This window comes from Vigna angularis, chromosome 1 (assembly GCF_016808095.1).
Source record: "Vigna angularis cultivar LongXiaoDou No.4 chromosome 1, ASM1680809v1, whole genome shotgun sequence".
NCBI lineage: Eukaryota > Viridiplantae > Streptophyta > Magnoliopsida > Fabales > Fabaceae > Vigna > Vigna angularis.
The window spans coordinates 54,570,657-54,592,009 of record NC_068970.1 but is presented as its reverse complement, the minus strand read 5'-3'; the positions used below and the strand labels follow the sequence as shown (position 1 = coordinate 54,592,009).

Below are 21,353 nucleotides of genomic sequence, written 5' to 3'. Positions count from 1 at the left end.
GCTTGATATCGAAGTACCAAGGTTTACCATCCACCTCCTCCTTGATGAACTGGCAATATGCTGGCTCCGTATGGCTCTTCATTTCAATCACTGGTAATTCTGTATTCGGGTCAACCTCAAACATGAATGACAAAGTAGCCAACGCGTCTGCTAACTGGTTATCTTCCCGTGGTATGTGGTTAAATGTGATGATGTCGAAACACTCCATTAATCCTTTGATGTATGCCTGGTAAGGGATTAATTTTGCGTCTCTTGTTTCCCACTCTCCCTTCAACTGGTTGATGACTAAAGCTGAATCTCCATATACTTCCAGAATTTTCACTTTGAACTCTATTGCCGCCCGAATACCCATAGCGCAGGCCTCATATTCTGCAATGTTATTCGTGCAATCAAAACACAGCCTTGATGTCATGGGCATATACTGCTGCTCTGGAGAGACTAGTACTGCCCCTATGCCATGCCCCATCATATTCGATGCTCCATCAAATAGTAATATCCATGTTTCTTCGTCTCGGTATTTACTGCCTTCTTTGAATAGAGTCATGATATCTTCATCAGGAAACTCGGGTTGCATTGGCTGATAATCGCTGATGGGATGATGCGCCAGGTATTCCGCTAATGCACTACCTTTGACGGATTTCTGAGTGACGTATACGATGTCATACTCTGACAATAGCACCTACCACCGAGCTATCCTTCCGGTGAGAGCGGGCTTTTCAAAAATAAACTTGATAGGATCCATCTTGGATATCAACAATGTAGAGTGACTCAACATGTATTGTCTTAGGCGATGAGCGGCCCATGCCAATGCACAACAAGTTCGCTCTAACGATGAATATCGTTGTTCGCAGTCTGTGAATTTCTTGCTCAAGTAATATATCGCATGCTCCCTTTTTCCAGCTTCATCATATTGACCCAATACACAACCCATTGACCTTTCCAATACAGTTAAGTACAAAATGAGTGGTCTTCCTGGCTCGGGTGGACGCAATACAGGTGGGTCTTGCAGGTATTGTTTGATTTTTTCAAAAGCGGCTTGACAATCCTCATTCCAAACCATAACTTGATTCTTCCGCAGCAACTTGAACATTGGTTCGCAGGTAGCAGTTAATTGGGAGATGAATCTAGCAATGTAGTTCAATCTACCTAGAAAACCGCGAACCTCCTTCTCTGTGCTAGGCGCAGGCATTTCTGATATCGCTCGCACTTTGTCAGGATCCACTTCTATCCCCTTTTGGCTAACCACAAAGCCCAACAACTTCCCGGATTTTACTCCAAATGTGCATTTGACAGGGTTTAACCTGAGTTTATACTTTCTCAATTTCTCAAATAATTTCTTCAAGTTGAGGACATGTTCTTCTTCTGATTCAGACTTTGCAATCATATCATCCACTTAAACCTCGATCTCCTTGTGCATCATATCATGAAAAAGTGTCACCATCGCCCTTTGATATGTTGCCCCGGCATTCTTGAGCCCAAAAGACATTACCTTATAACAAAAGGTCCCCCACAACATGATGAAGGTCGTCTTTTCCATGTCCTCAGGCGCCATCTTAATCTGATTATACCCCGAGAAACCATCCATGAACGAAAATAGTGAGTACTTGGCTGTATTGTCAACTAAAGTGTCGATGTGTGGTAACGGGAAGTTATCCTTCGGACTTGCACGATTCAAATCACGATAGTCGACACACATTCGAACCTTCCCATCTTTCTTAGGCACTGGTACAATATTTGCCACCCATTGTGGGTATTTAGCCACAGCCAGAAATCCTGCGTCGAATTGCTTCTGTACCTCTTCCTTAATTTTCAATGACATTTCTGGTTTCATTCTTCTTAGTCTTTGCTTGACTGGAAGGCATTCTTGCTTAAGTGGGAGTTTGTGTTGCACAATATCGGTATCCAATCCTGGCATGTCTTTGTAAGACCAAGCGAAAACATCCTTAAACTCCTTTAGTAGGGCTCGCAGCCCTTCCCTCACTTCCTTTTTCATGCTAGTACCGATTTTTACTTCCTTTATCTCTCCTTCCTCTCCCAAGTTGAGTACTTCAACATCCTCCTGATGGGGCTTTATTTCTTTAGACTCTTGTTCCACTAATCTCAAGAGCTCTGGAGAGGGTTCCGGGTCATCTTCATAATCATCTTCCGTATTATCGATAGGGTGCTCAAAATTAGGAATATCGACATTGTTATTTTCAAAACTTTCATTGTCATATCTGCATTTTTTGAATTTTAAAAAAAGAATAAATAAAAAAGGAAAACAAACCGATGACGAATGCAAAATGATGATAAACACAAACAAACACGATTTGATTATCACGCTGAGCAAAACATCAACCCGTAAGTCTTGAATCCTAAAGCCCCGGGTAAAGCCATAGGATTAATTAAACTATTACATTTTATTCAAATTAAGCATCACGGGTAGACTCAGAGTTTCCCAATTGTTGAGTGGTGCAGCTGGGGAGCAAGCCCGCACGAAACTCGAACATTCAGAGCTATCTTCATCCTCCACGGCGGCTATATGGCTAGTGTTCACCCATCCAGCACTGCGAAAACTTTCTTTGATACCACAAATGTGGATTTTCTTTGCCCTTGGTTCCCTTTTCCCCATTCGAGCCAGACTGCGTTCCTTCCTTTCCTCAATCAACTTCTTGTCATCTTCCTTGTTGGGTTTATACCCCAGGCCATATCTGTTTTTGTTCCCAATCATCTCCAATGGGAATGTACGTCCTTGTCCATACTTGCCTAAACCATTCCCGTACTTATAACCTTCTTTCAGCATGACCTTGGCTGCCATGATAGAGGTGCATGATAAATGTGGGTTCATAGAAAATGGCTCAACATAGGTGTTTCCCACAATTTCTAATGATTGAAAAGCAGTTTCCAGAGCTTCCTCGGCTGCCTCAATATATCGCGTGGACGATGGTCTACTCACAAGGAGGTCCTCCTCTCCTGATATTATCACCAACTTATCTCCCATAACATATTTCAGCTTTTGGTGTAGTGTGGAAGGCACAACTCCTACGGAATGGATCCACGGGCGACCCAACAAACAACTATAAGCCGGGAGGATATCCATAACTTGAAAAGTCACTTGAAAGACACAAGGACCGACTTGAACGGGCAATTCAATTTCTCCCATCACTACCCTTTTACTGCCGTCAAATGCCCTCACAATCATGGAGCTCGGTTTCATATGCATTCCTTCACAGGGTAGCTTTTCCAATGTCGATTTTGGCATGACATTCAGAGAGGAACCATTGTCCACCAAGACACGTGCTATAATGTGATCTAAACATTTCACGGAGACATGAAGAGCCTTGTTATGACCTCTCCCCTCAATGGGTATCTCCTCGTCAGTAAAGGTGAGGTAATTATTAGCGATGATGTTGCCAACGATACCCTCAAACTTGTTCAACGAAATACCATGCTCGACATGAGCCTCACTGAGTACCTTCATCAACAACTTTCTATGAGAGGTAGAATGCATAAGCAATTCTAACAAGGAAATCCGAGCAGGCATGCGTTTCAACTGCTCCACCACCTTATATTCACTCTGTTGAATGAGTTTTAAAAATTCGCAAGCCTCTTCCTCAGAGATTTCTTTCTTGTCTGCCTTGTTAGAGGTCTCCTCTACTTGCACCCCTTTCCCCTTTAAATGCTCCTTAGTATTTGCATCCATTGGTGTTTCATTATTACTAGCTTCTCTTCCCGTCAAATTTAGTGGCGTGAAGATTCGACCACTCCTCGTCATTCCGCCGATACCTGATATATTTTCAACAACTGGATCCCGGCTAGAGGAATGGCTTTCAATGCACTCTCCTTCATCGACTACATGTGTCCCATACCTCCAAGGGACAGCTTTATCGCTTTTGTAAGGAAAAGGAACTGGTGCATGGATGACAAAGGGTGATCTTCCTTGAATTACTGGTATAGGGGTGGTTCGAGTGAAGCGGATTATCAACGGCTCTGGCAAAGCTACATCTGGCTCCATACCAGTTTGTGCAAACACCTCCTCATGCTTGTCTTCATAGCACACTTGCATCAAATTCCTATCAAGCAGATCTTGTAGGAACTTTTCGAATTCAACGCATTCCTCGATAGAGTGCTCCGTGCATGAATGGAGTCCACAGGTTCTTTCCAGATCATGACCCCCGTTTAAAAATCCCAACTTTAATAATTCCTTGAAAATAAACCTTCTGGAACTTCGGATCTTACTTGCATCCCTTATCAGTTCATGCTTCTTAACTTCAATGGCATTTGTCGAGGCATTACCATGTCCGGATAACGGATTAGTATCAATGCTAGGTTTATCTTCTTGGAATTTTAGCCACCCAGCGTTAATCAGGGCCTGCACTTTGTGTTTAAAAGCCAAGCACCTTTCAGTTGAGTGACCCACGCCTTCCCCATGATAACTACACTTAGCATCTGCATCATAACCTCTAGGGTATGGAGGCTGCAGGGGTATCATTGGACATATAGCAACCAGACCCCTTTTGATGAGGTGAGGTAATAATTCAGTGTAAGTCATGGGGATGGGGGTGAAGTGGACAAAGTTTCTTTCCTGGGTTCTTCCCGGATAACCGCCTTGACCTGCATTCGGATTTGGATTTACACTTGGCCCAGTCCTCCAAGCATTGCTCGTAACGGGTTGTGATTGGTAGAATCCTTGTTGTTGTTGAGGCCTGATTGGATGAGCAAAAGCCGCATTGGCTGAATATGGAGGTTGGCCCAAGAATGGTCTATAATTGTGAGAAGGAGCCTGACCTCTCCATACAGGCATTGCCAATGTTGCATGCACGTCTCCCTCTTTTTTCTTTCCTGGATTGAAAGAAGGCTTCTTTTTAGAATTCTCCGTCGTAGATGGACCACTTGCAATCTTCCCGCTCTTTATCCCAATCTCTATCCTCTCGCCGATTATGACGACGTCAGCGAAATTGGCGGACACATTCCCCACTATATATTCATAAAATGGTGGCTGAAGCGTATTTACGAACATTGCCACCATTTCTTTTTCAAACAAAGGCGGCTCCACTTGCGTGGCCAATTCTCTCCACCGTTGGGCATATTCCTTGAAGGTCTCATTGTCCTTCTTTCCCATATTCTGTAATTGCAGACGGTCCGGTGCTATATGCGTGTTGTATATATACCGTTTTACAAAGGCGTCGGCTAGATCTGCCCAACAATGGATTCGAGAGGGCTCCAAGTGAGTATACCAGTTTAATGCTACCCCAACCAAACTGTCTTGGAAAACATGGATGAGTAACTGGTCGTCATATGCGTACGCAGCCATTTTTCTGCAATACATGGCCAGATGGTTCTTAGGGCATGTATCACCTTTGTACTTCTCGAATTCGGGCGCCTTGAACTTATACGGTATTTTTACTCCAGGAACCAAACTTAGTCTTGCAACATTTCCGAACCCATAGTTTTTCATCCCTTCAATAGCCCTCATTTTTTCCTCCAGAATCTCCAGTCTGTTTTTAGCACCGTTACTGATGTCGATTCCTGCACGCGCCGCGGTTTGTGATGCGGCTCTTGCTGAAGAATCGTGATTAACAATTACGTGCGGTATCGTAGTCACTCGTGTTCCTTCAACTGTGATCGGTTCATTCGTTTGAGCACTTACCAAGGGAGCTGACACAGAGGTAGGTCCATGAGTGGTGACTGGCGGGATGTCAATAGTTGTAGGAATGGGAAACGACACGTGCCCCCCTTCGATATATTCTCCTACGGAAGGAGTATATCCCGGGGGTAACCCATACAACGGGAAAGGAATCGATTGGCTAGTAGCATTGAAAAACGGGGGATAAAAATGGGCATTCCCGCCAACCAGCGTAGATGAAGACTCTCCAGTAGCCTTCAGGGCTTCAAGGGCAACCAAGATTTGTCCAACCTGGTCCTTCAACTGACTCATTTCAGCTTTGATGGATTCTTGTGACTCTTCCCAGCTTTCCATGATCCTTGAATTGGCTCGAGTCCTGTAGGGATGTCGTGGAAAGTTGGCCGTTTTTTTTACTGTTTTATTATTACCTTAAGTTAGATGAAATGCTTCAAACAAAAAGGAAAGAAAAAGGAAGAAAGAAATAATAAGGAAAAAAATGTGGTGCATGCTAATGATAGGTGGAAATCATAAGATCACGATAATGTTAATGATGGAAATCGATACAAGTTGATACCATACAAAACATCTTAAGTCTTCCATATAGAGAAAATCTAACAAGACATGAATCACTTCCTAGCCCGAGCAATGAAGGCCTTCATTTCGCCTACTAGCCATTTACAATGATTAATAAAAAGCATTATCTCGGGAGGCGGGTTAAAAAAGTGGGTCGTGGCTTCGGCGTCCAACACCATCTTTGGGATATCTTCAATTGCTCCATTCGCCAACATAGCCAATTGGGAAAAACTTCCCTTCCAATGCTTCACAGCCTCTTCTTGCATCACGACGTGGTCTTTCATTTGTTTTACCAAGGCATGATGCCTTTCTCCAAACTCCATTGACCTCCACCGTTCCTCTTGCTCTTCAATGTACTCCTCCATCTGTTTTATCATGGAGCGATGCTCTTCTTCAGCCTCTGTCAGCTTCCAACGCTCTTGGTTCATCTCTGTCTCAAAAGACAAGGCCATTTCCTTCATCTCATGTCCCGCCTTTTCTACTTGAACCTGCGCTTCTCTTAGTCTCTTCAGAGCCTCTCGCTTATCTCTTTTAGCCTCTTCATACAGGAGCCTCCATTGTTTTCCCTCTTCTAATGCTGTGTTCTTCTCCTTTACTCTCATGGCCAGCTCTTTGCTCGCGGTTAAGAGGTCTTGTTTCAATCGGAATGTATAAACTCTTTCAGCCTTCTGACTTTTGACAATTTCTTCATAGGCCTGTGCTTTTTCTTCTTTATCATTCCTGATATCAACCAAATCGTTGCGCGCAGTCTGCAATTCTTTTCCCAACCTATCATTCTGCTCCCTCAGTTTTTTCATCTCTATCTTCAATTGCTTCACCTCATCGCTTTCTAGTTCTTGGGATGGCCCTTCGTTAGCTAGCTGATGAACGATCGATTTGAAAGGCAATTTGACTTCCTTTACTCTTTCCCAAATCCAGGTGTGATAATTAATTTTGTCGTCCATCACCCCCAACCGTAAATCCTTTTCTGCTCGCATAACATTCTCCCAAGCACTTCTGACTTTCCTCAATATCTCAGTGAAGTGTCCATCCTCATAATAGATGAATAACGTTGTAAGGTATTTCGGCGAGGGTGCCCCTTTCATGGGATGTCCGAATTGCCTTTGAACCAAGATAGGGTTATAATTTATGCAATATCGAGTACCTATGAGGGGTACATTGGAAAATGGGCCACAATAATGGATGGAGGGCTTAGTCTCAAGCCAAGGGAGACGCCATCTTACTTTTCCTCCATTCAAACTGGCAAAGAATTGGGCCCACTCATTCCCTCCTTTGTCTTTGAGCCCCTGGTGCAAAGGATCTTCCAACGGACACCTGTTATCACCCGATCCCTTACACAGACGCGCAGTCATCCACACATACAACGCCGATAGACAACAAAGTATTTTCTTCCCTTTTCTCTCGTGGCAAAAACTCATGGTCCCATAAACATCCGCAAGGACCGCTGTTACGGGATTCTCAGATCTCGTCTTTTTTGCCACGAAAACATCAATTGCGGTATAATCCACAAAGCTCTCTACTTTAGGAAACAACACGATGCCATACACGGTAAGAGCTAACACATCCATGAAAGTCTCCCAATCTTCCCCTTCTGCTAGATAATGCAAGTGCTGCTCCAAAAATCCTTGTGTCAGTCCACGCACTTGATTCCTTGTTACCAATCTGTCTTCAAGTTCTTTGGGATGTAGTTTTATTATGGCAGCAATAGTCGCGATAGAGGCATTATGTTCCAAATGCTGATATGGCGTGGTACCCTCAAGTGGCATTCCCAGAATGTGCTCAAACTCCTCTATAGTTGGTGCTAGCTGAAAATCTTGAAAGGTGAAGCATCTTAGCGGGGAATCATAATACTGTGCGAAGGCTGTGATAGCAGGCGACGACACTTCTACCTCCATTAGACTCAACAGGTTACCATATCTCTTCTTAAAGGTTTGTCTCTTTATGGTTTTTAGCCTTCTGCCCAACTTTATCAGACTTGTCAAGTTCCCACTGTGGGTCTTCAGGTGAGATTTATTTCTTAACATGAGGGACCCAGTATGTTGTGTAGCACCAGATCTTATATTGACTTCCATCTTCGCGATATCAAGTGAATACTGGATGATTTCCCCTAAAATTAGCATGTTACCGAATGATGCATGTTAAAGTGAGGTAAAATAAAATGATTAACAAAAAGCATGCACAACACGAGAATGCAAAGACATTATGATTTATTTATTTATTATTATTTTTTTTTTGAAAATGGAATGAACAGTATGAGGGTTAGAGGAATACACATTTCTCCCTTTTGTGCCTTATCAAAGGTTGGATGACTGAAGTTCTAAGGCCAAATATATGCACTCACAAGGATAGCTTCCTAATGCTTAAATCAGGCCACCAGAGCTATGGCTCTTTTCACTGTTTCTCCACAACAGTCAGAGTAATCAACTAGGTGTGGAGACACAAATGAAAAGAACAGACTCTGGTTGGGGTTCTCACGATAGCCAAACAGGAAGTACATCCCAGAGTGACACCGCTACACAACCCCTCTATTTCTAAGTTGCGCTCAGACCCGGGTATAGGGCCTCACTCATGATATGCATATGATGTGTGTGTGTGAAGGGAGAATGCAATTTATACACCCCAAACCCTCACCTGCAAAACAACCAGAAAATTCCCAGGCAGATATAACATGTTTTCTACCCTAGGGTTCAATATAATCAAAACAACATGTAAACAAAATGACAAATATCAAACAAAGATAAAGAAAAAGAAAGGGAAGAAAAACACAAAGAAAAACCACATTAAATTCGCACATTTAATTAAATGGCCTGACTCTCTGGCAGATTCTCCCCAGTGGAGTCGCCATCTGTCGCAACCGGAATCGCGACGGGACGACGATCCAATAAAAAGAAGAATAAATATTTTGAAAAGAGATTTTGGAGTCGCCACCATAGTTTATTCTGGAAAAATACGGAAAAAAACCATAAAATGATAAGGCATGGTCGAAATGAACCAGATTCCTGGTTCGGGAGTCGGTTACGTGTAGGGAAGGTATTAGCACCCTACAACGCCTACCCTAAGGCAGTACCTTTAACTAAATGTGCGAATGTAGATGTGGTTTTCAAAGTATTTAACTTCCCCTTAAAATAAAACTCAAAAGAAACAAACAATATTTTTTTTAGCTTTTTTGGCCCGACAAGGATTAACCTTGCTCCTACGTATTCTCATGTGAGAAATCAGGGTTACGTAGTTCTTTTAGAAAACTGCTTGAGAAAATTGTTTGGAAAATTGTTTGAGAAATCGTTTGGAAAATGATTTGGATTTTGGGAGAGTGAGCCTGACAAGGACTGGCCTTGCTCCTACGTATCTCCACTTTTGGTGGAGAATCAAGGATCACGTAGTTCTACAAGGCGATATTGTTGAAATATGGATGTTTTGGTTTTTGAAGACTTTTATATTTTTTTGGTATTTTATTGTAATATCTATATTTTTGCGTAATGAGTACTAGGCTGATGCGTACGATCGCACGAGCACCCACACGGCTTTTTCCTTTATTGTTTTGCGTAATGAGTACTAGGCTGATGCGTACGATCGCACGAGCACTCACACGGCTTTTTTCTCTTATTGTTTATTTGGGCAATAAGTACTAGGCTGATGCGTACGATCGCACGAGTACTCACACCGAAATTTATTATATTAAATGTTTTTTTTTGTGTTATATATATTTTTTATTATTTACAATTTTATAATTTTTGTTCATCATTTTTTTTTGTAAATTTTATGTAAAACGATGAAACAAGTTTAACAAATATAAACAAAACAAAGGGGCGGGTACTATACAAGGAATAACAATCGTAAAAAACTAAATAAAAATCAAGGAACAAAAACAAGAAAGGTCAAAGAGCAGCGGAATGTAGGAAAGAACGGGGTACCGAAGAAAGAACCTTCATTTTTTTATCATTTTTAGACATGGATCCGAGCCCAAAAGAAAGGACAGGGGTGCGCGGGTGAAATATGAGGTATGCAGGTGAAATATGGGGGTGCATTGAAGTATCTGGTTGTCCGGCCCAATTCATTTTTTTTTGTTTGCAAAGAGTGGGCTTAAGCCCAAATGAAAAGGGGTGTAAATATGAGTTGTGCCTCAACAGAAAGAAAGGTAACAAAACACGCTAGGCCCAAAGCCTTTCTGTTCAGAAAATCATTAGGGATTCAAATGAATTCCCCATTTTCCAAAACTTAGGTCTCTTTCTTCTTCCCTTCTACCGATACCAAACACTGCAAATTGTGACCCAAGGTGTTGCGAGCGCAGCCTTCCACCGCCGAGACTATCGCTAGGTTGGACACCCACCGTCATGACCATCGTCGGCCGTCGCTGGAGCTCTTCCCCTTTTCCTTTCTCGCGTGCGATTCTCTGACACCGGCGATCAAGGGAGGGGTTCGCCTCCGCCTCAAGACCCTACTCGCGCCGGTGCAACTCCCAGCTACCGTCTCCGCTGTCTCTTCGAATCTGGCCACCACGACCCAGCCTTCACGTTACCGTTCCTCTCCCTTTTTTTTTTTTTCAAGTTGCCGGGTGGTTTCCATGTGTAGGTCGAAGAAATAAATTTGAATTTGAGTTCGAAATTGGATGGTGGATGTTGTGGGAAGTAATGGAATTGGGAGTGAAAAAAAAGGCAGTGGTTTATTACGGTTACGGGTGTTGGGGTCGAAAATGAAGAAGAAAAAGGAGTGAATATGATGGGCTTGGCAGGAGCGTGATGTCCACTCCGGCGAGGGACGCTGCGGGTGATGAAGATCCAGCGGTTGGGAAACACGGTGATGGGATTCAATGGGGAAGCGATGGTATATGGAAATACGGGTGATCAGAACAGAGACGTGGGACCGGCTGGTGACGAAGGCAGAGGCGTATGGTTTCTCAGGAAATCTCCTTGTTGAGTGAGTGAGAATAGTGTGAGAGAGGGTATTAATTGAAGATTGATGTTGGCCGTGATGGCTGCGCAGTGGGTGGACAAAAATTATGGAGGTTTGGCCATGGGAATAGGTGTTTTGAGATGAAAATGAAGATGAAAAAGGATGAAGATGAAAGTGATGGCCGTGGGGATGATAATGGATGAAGATTAAGTTGAGGTTGTGAGAGGATTCAAAGGCCGAGGTTTGAGGACGGAGAGGATGCTTTTTTTTGTATGCAGGTGAGTGTACGAGGGAGGATGATGAAGGTGATCATCCCCACTAGCCGTGGGTGTGTTTGATGGATGAAGATTGTTGTTGAGGTTGGAGTTCGGCCGTGAGGTCAGGAAGAAGAAGCAGAGGGAGCCAGTGCCCCCCAGGTATTGGAGATGATGGAGAAGAAGTTGAAGCTGTTGGTCGAATGGTGATAATGAAGATGGTGGGTGTTGGGGACCTGAAGGAATCGGAGATGAAGGCAGAGGAAGATGTGGGATTCGAAGGAGGTGTTGCACGGAAAAGAAAATGGATTTGGCAGGGGCGTGTGGTTGAGCCGAGGGGTGGCAAATGAGTATGGTTGATGATTGAGGGAGGGAGAGTGACACACCGGGGGAGTTCTCGGTGGTTGGGAGAGCGGTTCCAGTGGAGGACGAAATGGTTCAGTGAGGATGAAAACACTGTTCTATTATCTTTGTCATCCCATTTACTGTTTCGATTTTAATGTTGATCGTAGGAAATGGACAAAGACGTGGAAGCCTATTTTTGATCGAAATGGAACAAAAGAAGCGGATAAGAGTGGGTCCGGGGAGATGATGATGATTGATAACAGTGAACATAAACCAAAATCCACAACACCAAGAGCAATCAAAGACAGTCGTAGGCAAACCTAGCAACTTCAACAGACATATATGCATACGTGCAAGAGCAAGCAAACAACTCATTAAAACAACATTACTTACCTCTCGAAGATCTGTTTACTATGGTAAGCTTGCGTTTCCAATGAATCCCCTTTTCCCTTGAGTGGCCGACTTCTCCCTTCTCTTTGCTGTGAATAATGTCACTGGTTGCCTCCCGGATGACCTCCCTGTCCTCGTGTCCTTGGTGCCAATGGGGTTTAGAGTTCGGCCATGGTATATAGCTAAAGATGATGGTTGAGGGGAGATGATCTTGTTGAGTTAGAAAAGCGTGAGGTAAGGATGAAGAATGGTGAGCTGTAGCCGGTAACCGTGGGCGTGTCGGTGATTGGAAATGAAGGGAAACTTGAAGATTCAGTCCCTGGTCAGTGAAAAATTGGGAGTGGAAGGAAAGGGTGGCTGGAAGGGTGTTGGTAGTAGTGTTGGAGATGAATGTGATGATCTTGGTCGTGGTGGTTGGAGCTTCTGTCTGTTTTTTTTTTGTGAGGACGATAGGTGTTAGAGATGAACATGAGGGGAGTCCTCTCAGAAGATGAAGACGTTAGCCCCCCCTTTCTTCTCTCCCTCTTTTTTAGTCTTGTAGTGGACTGCATCTTTACAGACCTGCCAGACGGAATCTGTACAGAGGTGCAAGATGGGCAGTGGCAGAATGCCCGTGGTAGACAAACGAAAGTGCCAAAAAAGATTCTCTTCCTATTTTAATCCGCATAAACCCATGCTGTGAGTGTCCTTGGTCAGCAGCCTTCACTTTCGCCGCGTGGTGTGCTTTCATGTGCCTTAGTAGCTTTTCAGACGGTTAATGGCGAACACGGCAGCTGAACGTGGGAATCTTTGCTGTAAAGCCGCAGCCGCCATCTTTTTGGACGTTCGGTCAAAACGGAAAACACAACCGAAAACGAACGACCTTTGGTACCACAAAAACGAACGCTCGGGCAATTCGTACCGAAAACGAACGTTCGTTTATTTACATGAACGAACGCTCATACCGAGCGCTCACGAGGTGAAACATGGCCGAACGTAAACAGTAGCCAAGAACGAACGTTCAGAGGATCAACCAAAGAAAAACCGAACGCTCACCTTCTGGGAATAAAAATTTAAGGACGAACGCCCGAGATCACGAAACCACAACGAACGAACGCTCGAAATTGTCCATGCTCTGGACGAACGCCTCAACACGCAAATTGCCGAACGCTATACAGGTCCTGGCATGAAAACGAACGCTGGCCGCACGATCGTCCAAAAGGTATGAATGGCCGAACGGTAGAGTATGAACAAATGAGGACGAACGTCAATAGAGGGAAGGACGAACGGGTTGAAACGAACGTTCGCATAAAGGCGAGGACGAGCGCTTCGAAACAGAGGACGAACGTCCCAAATTAACACATGGCCGAACGGCCAAATAGTGGAATACCGAACGCTCAAGCAGTCGCTTCTGGGCGAACGGTCGCAGAAAGAGTGGGGAAGGACGAACAGTCACTGTTCGGACGAACGTCCACAGCAACAATGGGGAAGGATGAACGGTCACTGTTTGGACGAACGGTTTCAGCAACGGGAAGAAACGAACGTTCAAAAGAGGACGAACGCTCACTGTTTGGACGAGCGTCCATGACAACGTTCAAAAGAGGACGAACGCTCATTGTTTGGACGAACGTTCAAAAGAGGACGAACGCTCGCAAGCTTGAATACTGGCCGAACGGTCGAATAGTGAAAAAGGACGAACGGTCGCATGAGGGAGAGGACGAACGTTCAAATGGTGAACGTTCCAGGATGACCGAACGGTATGGGACGAACGTTCCACAATTGGAGAACCAACGCTTGGGTCGAACGCAAGCCAAGAACGAACGTTCAGAAGGTAAAGTTCTTATTCTGGCCGAACGCTTAAAAGTTACCGAAATTCCAAAAACCGAACGTCCTAAACCGAACGCTCACGGAGAATTCCAAACAGACCGAACGCTTGAAGAACGGTTTACTAATAGGACGAGCGTCACAATACCCAAATGTCGAACGCTCGGTCAAAACATAAAACGAACGAACGCTCACATTGTATGAACGAACGCTCTAAAACAACTTAAAACACTGCCCTCAATAAGTTGAACGCTCGGTTAAATGAACGAACGCTCAAACCAACGAAACACACGGACCGAACATTCACAAACCAAAACGAACGTCCACAAACAAAGAACGAACGTCGCAGGCCGAAAGGGCGAACAGTGAAAAGACGAACGCCATAGGACGAACGCCAGAGGACGAACGCCCTCAGTGGAGGACGAACGTTGTTGTGATTATTATGATTTTTTTTTTTTATTTTTTTTTTTTTTATTTTTTTTTTTTTTTTTTTTAGAAATAAATTTATTAATCAACCCGGACGAAATTGAGTGTTGACAATTGGCCTAGACTTTCATGTGATTTGTTGATTATTTAAGACTTGAGAAACGAAAATTGGCGTTTAGAATGCAAAAACGAAAATAAACATGCATGCAAAGATTGATCAATTGACCTAGAAAATACGCAGTTGAATGATATGGATGAATTGTGTTGTTAGGGTTTCCGATTTCATCTTATCCACTCTCATATATTTACGAATTCTACTCCTTCATTAATGTTAATGCCACTCTCTACTTTACCCTAAACCTGATGTCTCGGTGAAAAGAGTTTACTCCTAATTACTAGCTTACAATGTCTTGTCTTCCTAGCAATTGATCATGCATTATATTCGCACAGAAGCTTAAGGCAATGGGTCCTCTTATCCCTATGTCTAGGTAATATTGCTCCCGAGAGAATTCCCCCATGTCTAGATTTTCCCGTATGTGTCCATAACAACAAAATCAAATATCACGGTATTGAATGAATTAAACAAAGCATTGTTAACACCCTGACAAGTGTACCAGATCGTATCAAGTAATAAATAAACAGTAAGTCCGAGTATCGTCTCCCAAAGGACTCTTAGGCCTAAACGTTCATGTGATTAATGGAAATCATGAGATTTGAGCAAACAATAAGTTGAGTTTTAAATGCGAAACAAAAAGTAAACATGCATGAAAAGGTTTTGATCAATTGGCAAGAAAAAGATATGGATGAATGGTGTTGTTGGGGTTTACGGTTTCATCCTAATCCACTCTCAAATATCTACTATTCTTATTAAATTCAACTTTGTTATCAATGTTTATGTCACTTTCTAGTTTACTCTAAACTCGATCTCTCGGTGAAAAGAGCCTAATCACAATTACTAGTTTACTATGTCTAGTCTCCCTAGCAATTATTCATGCAATACACACAAAAGCTTAAGGCAATTGATGTTCCTATTCCTATCTCTGGGTAATATTCATTATCAAAAGTATATGAATAAAATAAGAAATTCGATATAAGAGAGTTTCAAAGAATTATATTGTTTTTATTTTATTAGGCTTGAATCAGATTAGGTCCATGAGACAACTTATAAATACAGAGCTAAGACTAAGCCAAGGTACGTTCCATCTACGCCTCACTGATACCTAAAAACATTCAATTGTTGAATTATGAAATCTAAACTTATATTTTGGATTGTATAATTATAAACTATGTTCATTTTATATAGTTTAGAACTATATTTTGAATAATCTAAAATGTCAATTATTATTTAAATAATAGTTATTTTCCAAAACAATAAACATGTAACGTGATAGCATATTTTGAAATATTAATTTTCATCGACAGATGTAAAAGATGTGTTGTGTTTCGCACTATTGAGTATAACTTTGTCAATATGACGTTGACATGAATATTTGATTATCCTGATTTCAATATAACTAACATTTTGATAGGTCTCCGTTTTACACGCTTGATTGTTTTCCATTATCATTACAACAATTCAATAGTAATAACTTTTCTATATTCAATTTTTTAGGATTAACTATCAGAAATATTCTTTAATGTGGCATGATATTAAGGATATATATCATGTTGATATGGAAAATATATTTTTAGACACTAAGTCAGAGGAATTGAATTAATCTTTGAAATAATGGTAGATGTTTTGATATTTATATATTTAAATTGATTAGAATTTTATATTTTGACATAATAAGATTATAATATGTTATGAATTTAGTTTTAGTAAGTATTCATTGAATTTTTTTTCTTGTTTATAGTTTATATGATTTTTTTTGTTTAATAGTTAATGAAAAAAATGTATTGGATTCTGAATGATATGAATGTGTTTTTTTATAAAGTTCAATTATTTTTTTCTACTTCTTTTAGTATGAAATGTGTATATGGGAGAGAACTTCGTTTTGGTTGGATGAGGTGTGACCAGATAAAATTTTGGTTTTCTCTCGAAACTTTCATACAGTAGTTTACATATTGATTTGAATATTCAAGAAAAAAAATGAGTGGTTTTATATTTTTTGTATCGTAATAATATTGAATCCTTTTCTCATTCACCCTTTCATTGTTTTTATTGTTGTCGGAATAGTTGTAGAAAGTTTTTTACTTTAGATTTTGTTGTTTAGTTTATAAAGCGTCTTTTTAGTCTTTTACTTAAAATTACTATTATTATTGTAATTATTTTAAATGATTTGAAGGATGAAAAATCGTAATACATTTCAAAATCTAATCTTATGTAATTTTTTAAATTAAAAAGTTAATACATATAAATGAAAATAAATCCAAAAAACATGATATTGGAGATGTCTCACCTTCAATTAAACTTAAAATCTCTTTATTAAGAACCAATAAAAGCTAACTAAGATGATACTTTTTTATTCTCCTTAATAGTCCCATCATCCCCTTTATCCTTTTACATTCAAATTAAATTAGGATCATTCATAGCCAAATAAAAAAAATAACAATTAACCACATATATACAAGATGTTATCGAGCTGAGATGCCGTAGAAAAAATCATCCTGGCCTTCATTAAGAACATGATTTAGATAATCAGAAGATTAAACACCCTAAATAGAACATTACATAGGTGACCCAAGATTAGGCCTAATGAAAATCAATTGAGGAAAAAACATGTAACATATGTAATAGAAGACATTATCACTACTACAAAAAGGTACATAGATAGCGCTTTTGTTTTTATCATCATAGCATTTATAAAGCACTATCTATGTGTGCGCTATCTACTGTCAGCCACCAATAGATAGCGCTTTGGTGGTTAACAAAAGATAGCGCTTATTTAAAAAAGCGTTATCTATTAGTCTAAATTTTTTTTAAAAAAAATAATTTTAAAATAAAATAAAAAATATTGATTCTATTACGTACAAACCCACACTATCTATTGGTTCTATTATATACCAAAAAATATAAAATATTGAGAAAAATATCACAAATGTCACAAAAAGAATGTTCATTAATATCGTTAAGTCGTCTAGTATGTGTCGTGACAATACATTAGTTTATAAGATAATATATAGGTTTAATACATCATTTGGTCCTCTCTTTCGGGGGTTTGGTTCAAAATGATCCCAACTTTGGAAAAAGTTCATTAAGGTCCCATATTTTATTAAAAAATGTTCAATATAGTCCTTTTCGTAGACGCCGTTAAAATCATAACGGTGCAATTGCTAGCATGGCGAAACTTCAATGACCTGTTTACTTCGATGCTTACGTGGCTCTGTGAAGTCATTTTAATGTGTAAATATTTAAGAAAAAAATAAAATGAAGTAAAATAGGTTAAGTCTGGGTTAAATTAAAAAACCCTTATCTGATTCTGCTGGGTTAAAGTAAAAAACGCCATTTCTGGGTTTTTCGTTCTTGTGAAACTGGTCATTGCTGGTGATTCTGCTGCTGATTCCTTCAAGGTGTAAGTGGAACATCGTACGTAAGTGAGGTAAGTGGTCCTAATCTAAACCTAGTTAGTTGATGTTCTTGTTGTGTTATTTGAGGGTTAGGGTTTAATTTGATTTTGTGTTAAATTTATTCTTTACATTATTATATACATTTAACTCACTGTAAATGATGTATCAAATGTTCATTTATTTATTCATATGGACAGGAGTTGATGCCAACTATTCAAGAACTTTTGCCTGGGCCAAACCAAAGATTGTGCATGAGGCACCTCTACCCAAATTTTAGAAAGAGGTTTCCTGGTCAGATTTTGAGGAATTTGATGTGGAGGGCTGCCACTAGCACGTACCCCCAGGCATGGGAGAAGGAAATGCTAAAAATAAAAGAGGTCAACCTAGATGCATATAAATACTTGATAGCAATTCCCCCCAGGTACAATTTTTCTATAATAAGCACATTTCAAAAAGTTTTGGTATGGTTTCTCATTTTCCACATTTATATTCATAACAAGTATTGGTCAAGGTCTCGATTCACAACACAAGCTGCATGTGATTCCCTTGACAATAATATTTCTGAAGCTTTCAACAGCGTTATTGTGCTTGCCAGAGGAAAACCAATTATCACAATGCTGGAGGAGATAAGACTTTATCTAATGAAACATTGGGCCACCAATAGAACCAAGGTCGCATCTATGGATTTCAATATTTGCCCAAAGATAAAGAATAGGCTTATGAAGGAATCAAATTTGTGTAGATATTGAATCCCAAGGTAAAATTGTTATTTATATATTATCCAAAATGATTTAGGATTTATGTTGATGGTCTGGACGAAAGTTGAATGGTTTGGATGAAATTTTATTTGAATGATTTTATCTAATGATTTAGGAATTATGTTGATGGTCTAGACGAAATTTTATTTGAATGTGCTTTATTTTTGTCAGCTGGTCTGGACGAAAGTTGTTTGAGGTTAGACACACTGCAGTTATGGCAAACAAGTTCACAGTGGACCTTGAGAGTCAACACTGTAGCTGCAGGAAGTGGATGATAAGTGGCATCTCGTGTTGTCATGCAATTGCCGCAATGAACTACTCAAATGAAGACCACAAAATTTTATACCATCTTGGTTCATAAGATTCACATATGAAGAGACGTATGCCTCTATGATTTATCTAGTCAATGGGCAGTTGCTATGGGAAAGAACAAGCTATCATGATGTCCTGCCACCAATTACTCGAAAGTTGCCTGGGAGGCCAAAGAAAAAGAGAAAGTTGGAGGCATGAGAATTGGCAAAGAATGCCACCCAAATGAGTGTTGATGGTCATAGAAAGAAATGTACCATCTGCCGTCAACTAGGACACAATGGAAATAAGTGCCCCTTACGTCTAGACATCACACAACCAACTGAACAACAACCTACTCAGGAGTCCATTCCACATTCAACTCCACAGCCACCCCAACCTACTCAGGAGTCCATTCCCAATTCAACTCCACCAATCATAAGGAAGAAGTTAGATATCAGAAGAAAAGTTTAGATGTCAATTACAAAGACTTTGGATGTATTTTGAAGTTATACAAAACACCAGAATTATGTACTATTTTGCTGCATTTCCTATTTTGATGAAGTATTTAACTTATGTACTTTGACTGTCAAGTAATCAAGTTTTATGATGTACTTTCTAGCTGCACTATGTTACATGTGTTATTATGTACTTTTGTTAGTTCATTATGTGCTTGTGTTAGTATATTATGGCAGATATGTTACATGTGTTGATGTTCATTTGGAACCAAAAGTATATCAATTTAAATTCAAAAGGGGACCACTTTGGACATTTTAAAATGAAAAGGGATACTAAATTTAACATTTCACATGAACACCTTCACATTACATTAACCTTTACCCTCACATTACATGAACAAAAACATTCACTTATACTTCAATGTAAACATTGAGCTTCACATTACATCAACATAAATACTGACCTAGACCTGAACGTAAACCTACAAAGATCAACCTAAACAGAACCACATTGTGACAATGTTCACCGCAATAACAACACACATAACTCCAACTAACAATTTTATCATTTTCTGCAACTTTTGGACTAAAATTTCCAGATCAGATATCCTCCTCCTTTGTCTGACAGTGTCACCATCTCTTTCGTCATTATTTTCTTCATTACACCACTTGAAAAAGTTACAGTACATCCCTCTTGAAGATTCACCCTGTTATGTACCAAATAAGCCACCAAAATTGGTTCTAAGTCATCAATCTATTAACAAATTAATTTCAAATAAAGTGAGGAGGGTTTTCAAAAAATCTTGTAATGACGACATCCCCAAAATTGTATGCCAGCATTCTGTGAAGTTTTCGCCACTTTGCTCATAGCATAATCACCACATTTGCAACAAGGGATTACCCCACATCCCCTCCAAGCACTATTATTTGAGGATTGCGAATTTCTTTCCCACCCTATTTTGGAACAAGACGAACACCCTTGGGAAGAAGCCATCTCTATCTACCCTAGGGAAGAACATTGTGCTGAAAAAAGGGAACCCTAACCACCCATTTGGACGAACCCTAACCACCCCTTTTAATACATACAATAACATCAACTTTACCTATTTCCACCACCTCACTGAACTACAACGTGCCACGTAATCATCAAACCTCACACCTCATTCAGGTTAGGCCACGGTGGCATTGGCACTGTTAGGTTTTTAACGGTGTGAGTGAAAAGGGCACTAATGAACCTTTTTTAACAAATTATAGGACCTTACTGAACTTTTTTAAAAGGTAGGATCATTTTGAACCAAACCCAAAAAAGGTGGGACCAAAATAGGTATTAAACCTAATATATACAACCATAAAATATATATCATATCAATACTTATAAACATGTACATCACCCTAACATAATCTATAAGCATGTATTAATTACATCTAAACACTAATTTTTCCTAACTTCAATGATTTGACTTTCACGATATTGTTAACATCTGCAACTAGAAAAGTACTACAAGAAAGAAAAATAATATAGAATTAGTTAATTAAATTTTACTACAAAATAATTATGACAATGAAGATAACTTACATCAGTTGTAATTGTTTCTCCTTCATAGTATGTGATAATTTCCTTCATATATTGACACACGTTATACCCATACATTGTCGTTGGGTTGTCTTGGACACTAGAAAACCAAAATTAAAAAACATCTTTATGATGTGAACATCAAAGAGAACCAAAACTCTAGTATACTCCAAACAGATTCAGGGCATGATAACAAATAACTATATTCAGTATAGAAGTTTAAACTCTTAATAGTAAATCATGCTTTCATTACAAGCGCATACTCCTCAAACCATTTTCACAATAATATAAGTTATTTAACTAACAAATACCATACAATAAGAAAATAAGTCTTTAACCATTCAATACAAATTATTCACCTAACCAGTAGAATGCAAGCAGCCATAACCTGAACTAAAGGTCACATAAGGTCATTCAATAATTTAATTATAGGTTTGTATAACCCTAGTAAATAAATAAAATTAAAGCATGTATAAATAA

The 21,353-nt window shown here is 40.0% G+C and overlaps 1 protein-coding gene across 1 annotated transcript; it reads right to left on the bottom strand.

Moving 5' to 3' along the window:
- Nucleotides 1-1,393: 1,393 nt before the first annotated feature.
- On the bottom strand, nucleotides 1,394-5,959 carry LOC128195329 (uncharacterized). Its single transcript, XM_052872590.1, has 2 exons — nucleotides 2,397-5,959; nucleotides 1,394-2,216 (listed from the first exon to the last, which is right to left on the bottom strand). The coding sequence occupies exons 1-2, from the start codon at nucleotides 5,957-5,959 to the stop codon at nucleotides 1,394-1,396; spliced, it is 4,386 nt and encodes a 1,461-aa protein (XP_052728550.1).
- Between the last annotated feature and the right edge of the window lie 15,394 nt (nucleotides 5,960-21,353).

Excerpts from the sequence above, each read along its gene's own strand:
- LOC128195329 (XM_052872590.1), bottom strand. The coding sequence starts at position 5,959 with ATGGAAAGCTGGGAAGAGTCACAAGAATCCATCAAAGCTGAAATGAGT. Across the intron at positions 2,217-2,396 it reads ATGCTTAATTTGAATAAAAT|ATATGACAATGAAAGTTTTG; the intron begins GTAATAGTTTAA and ends CAAAAAATGCAG.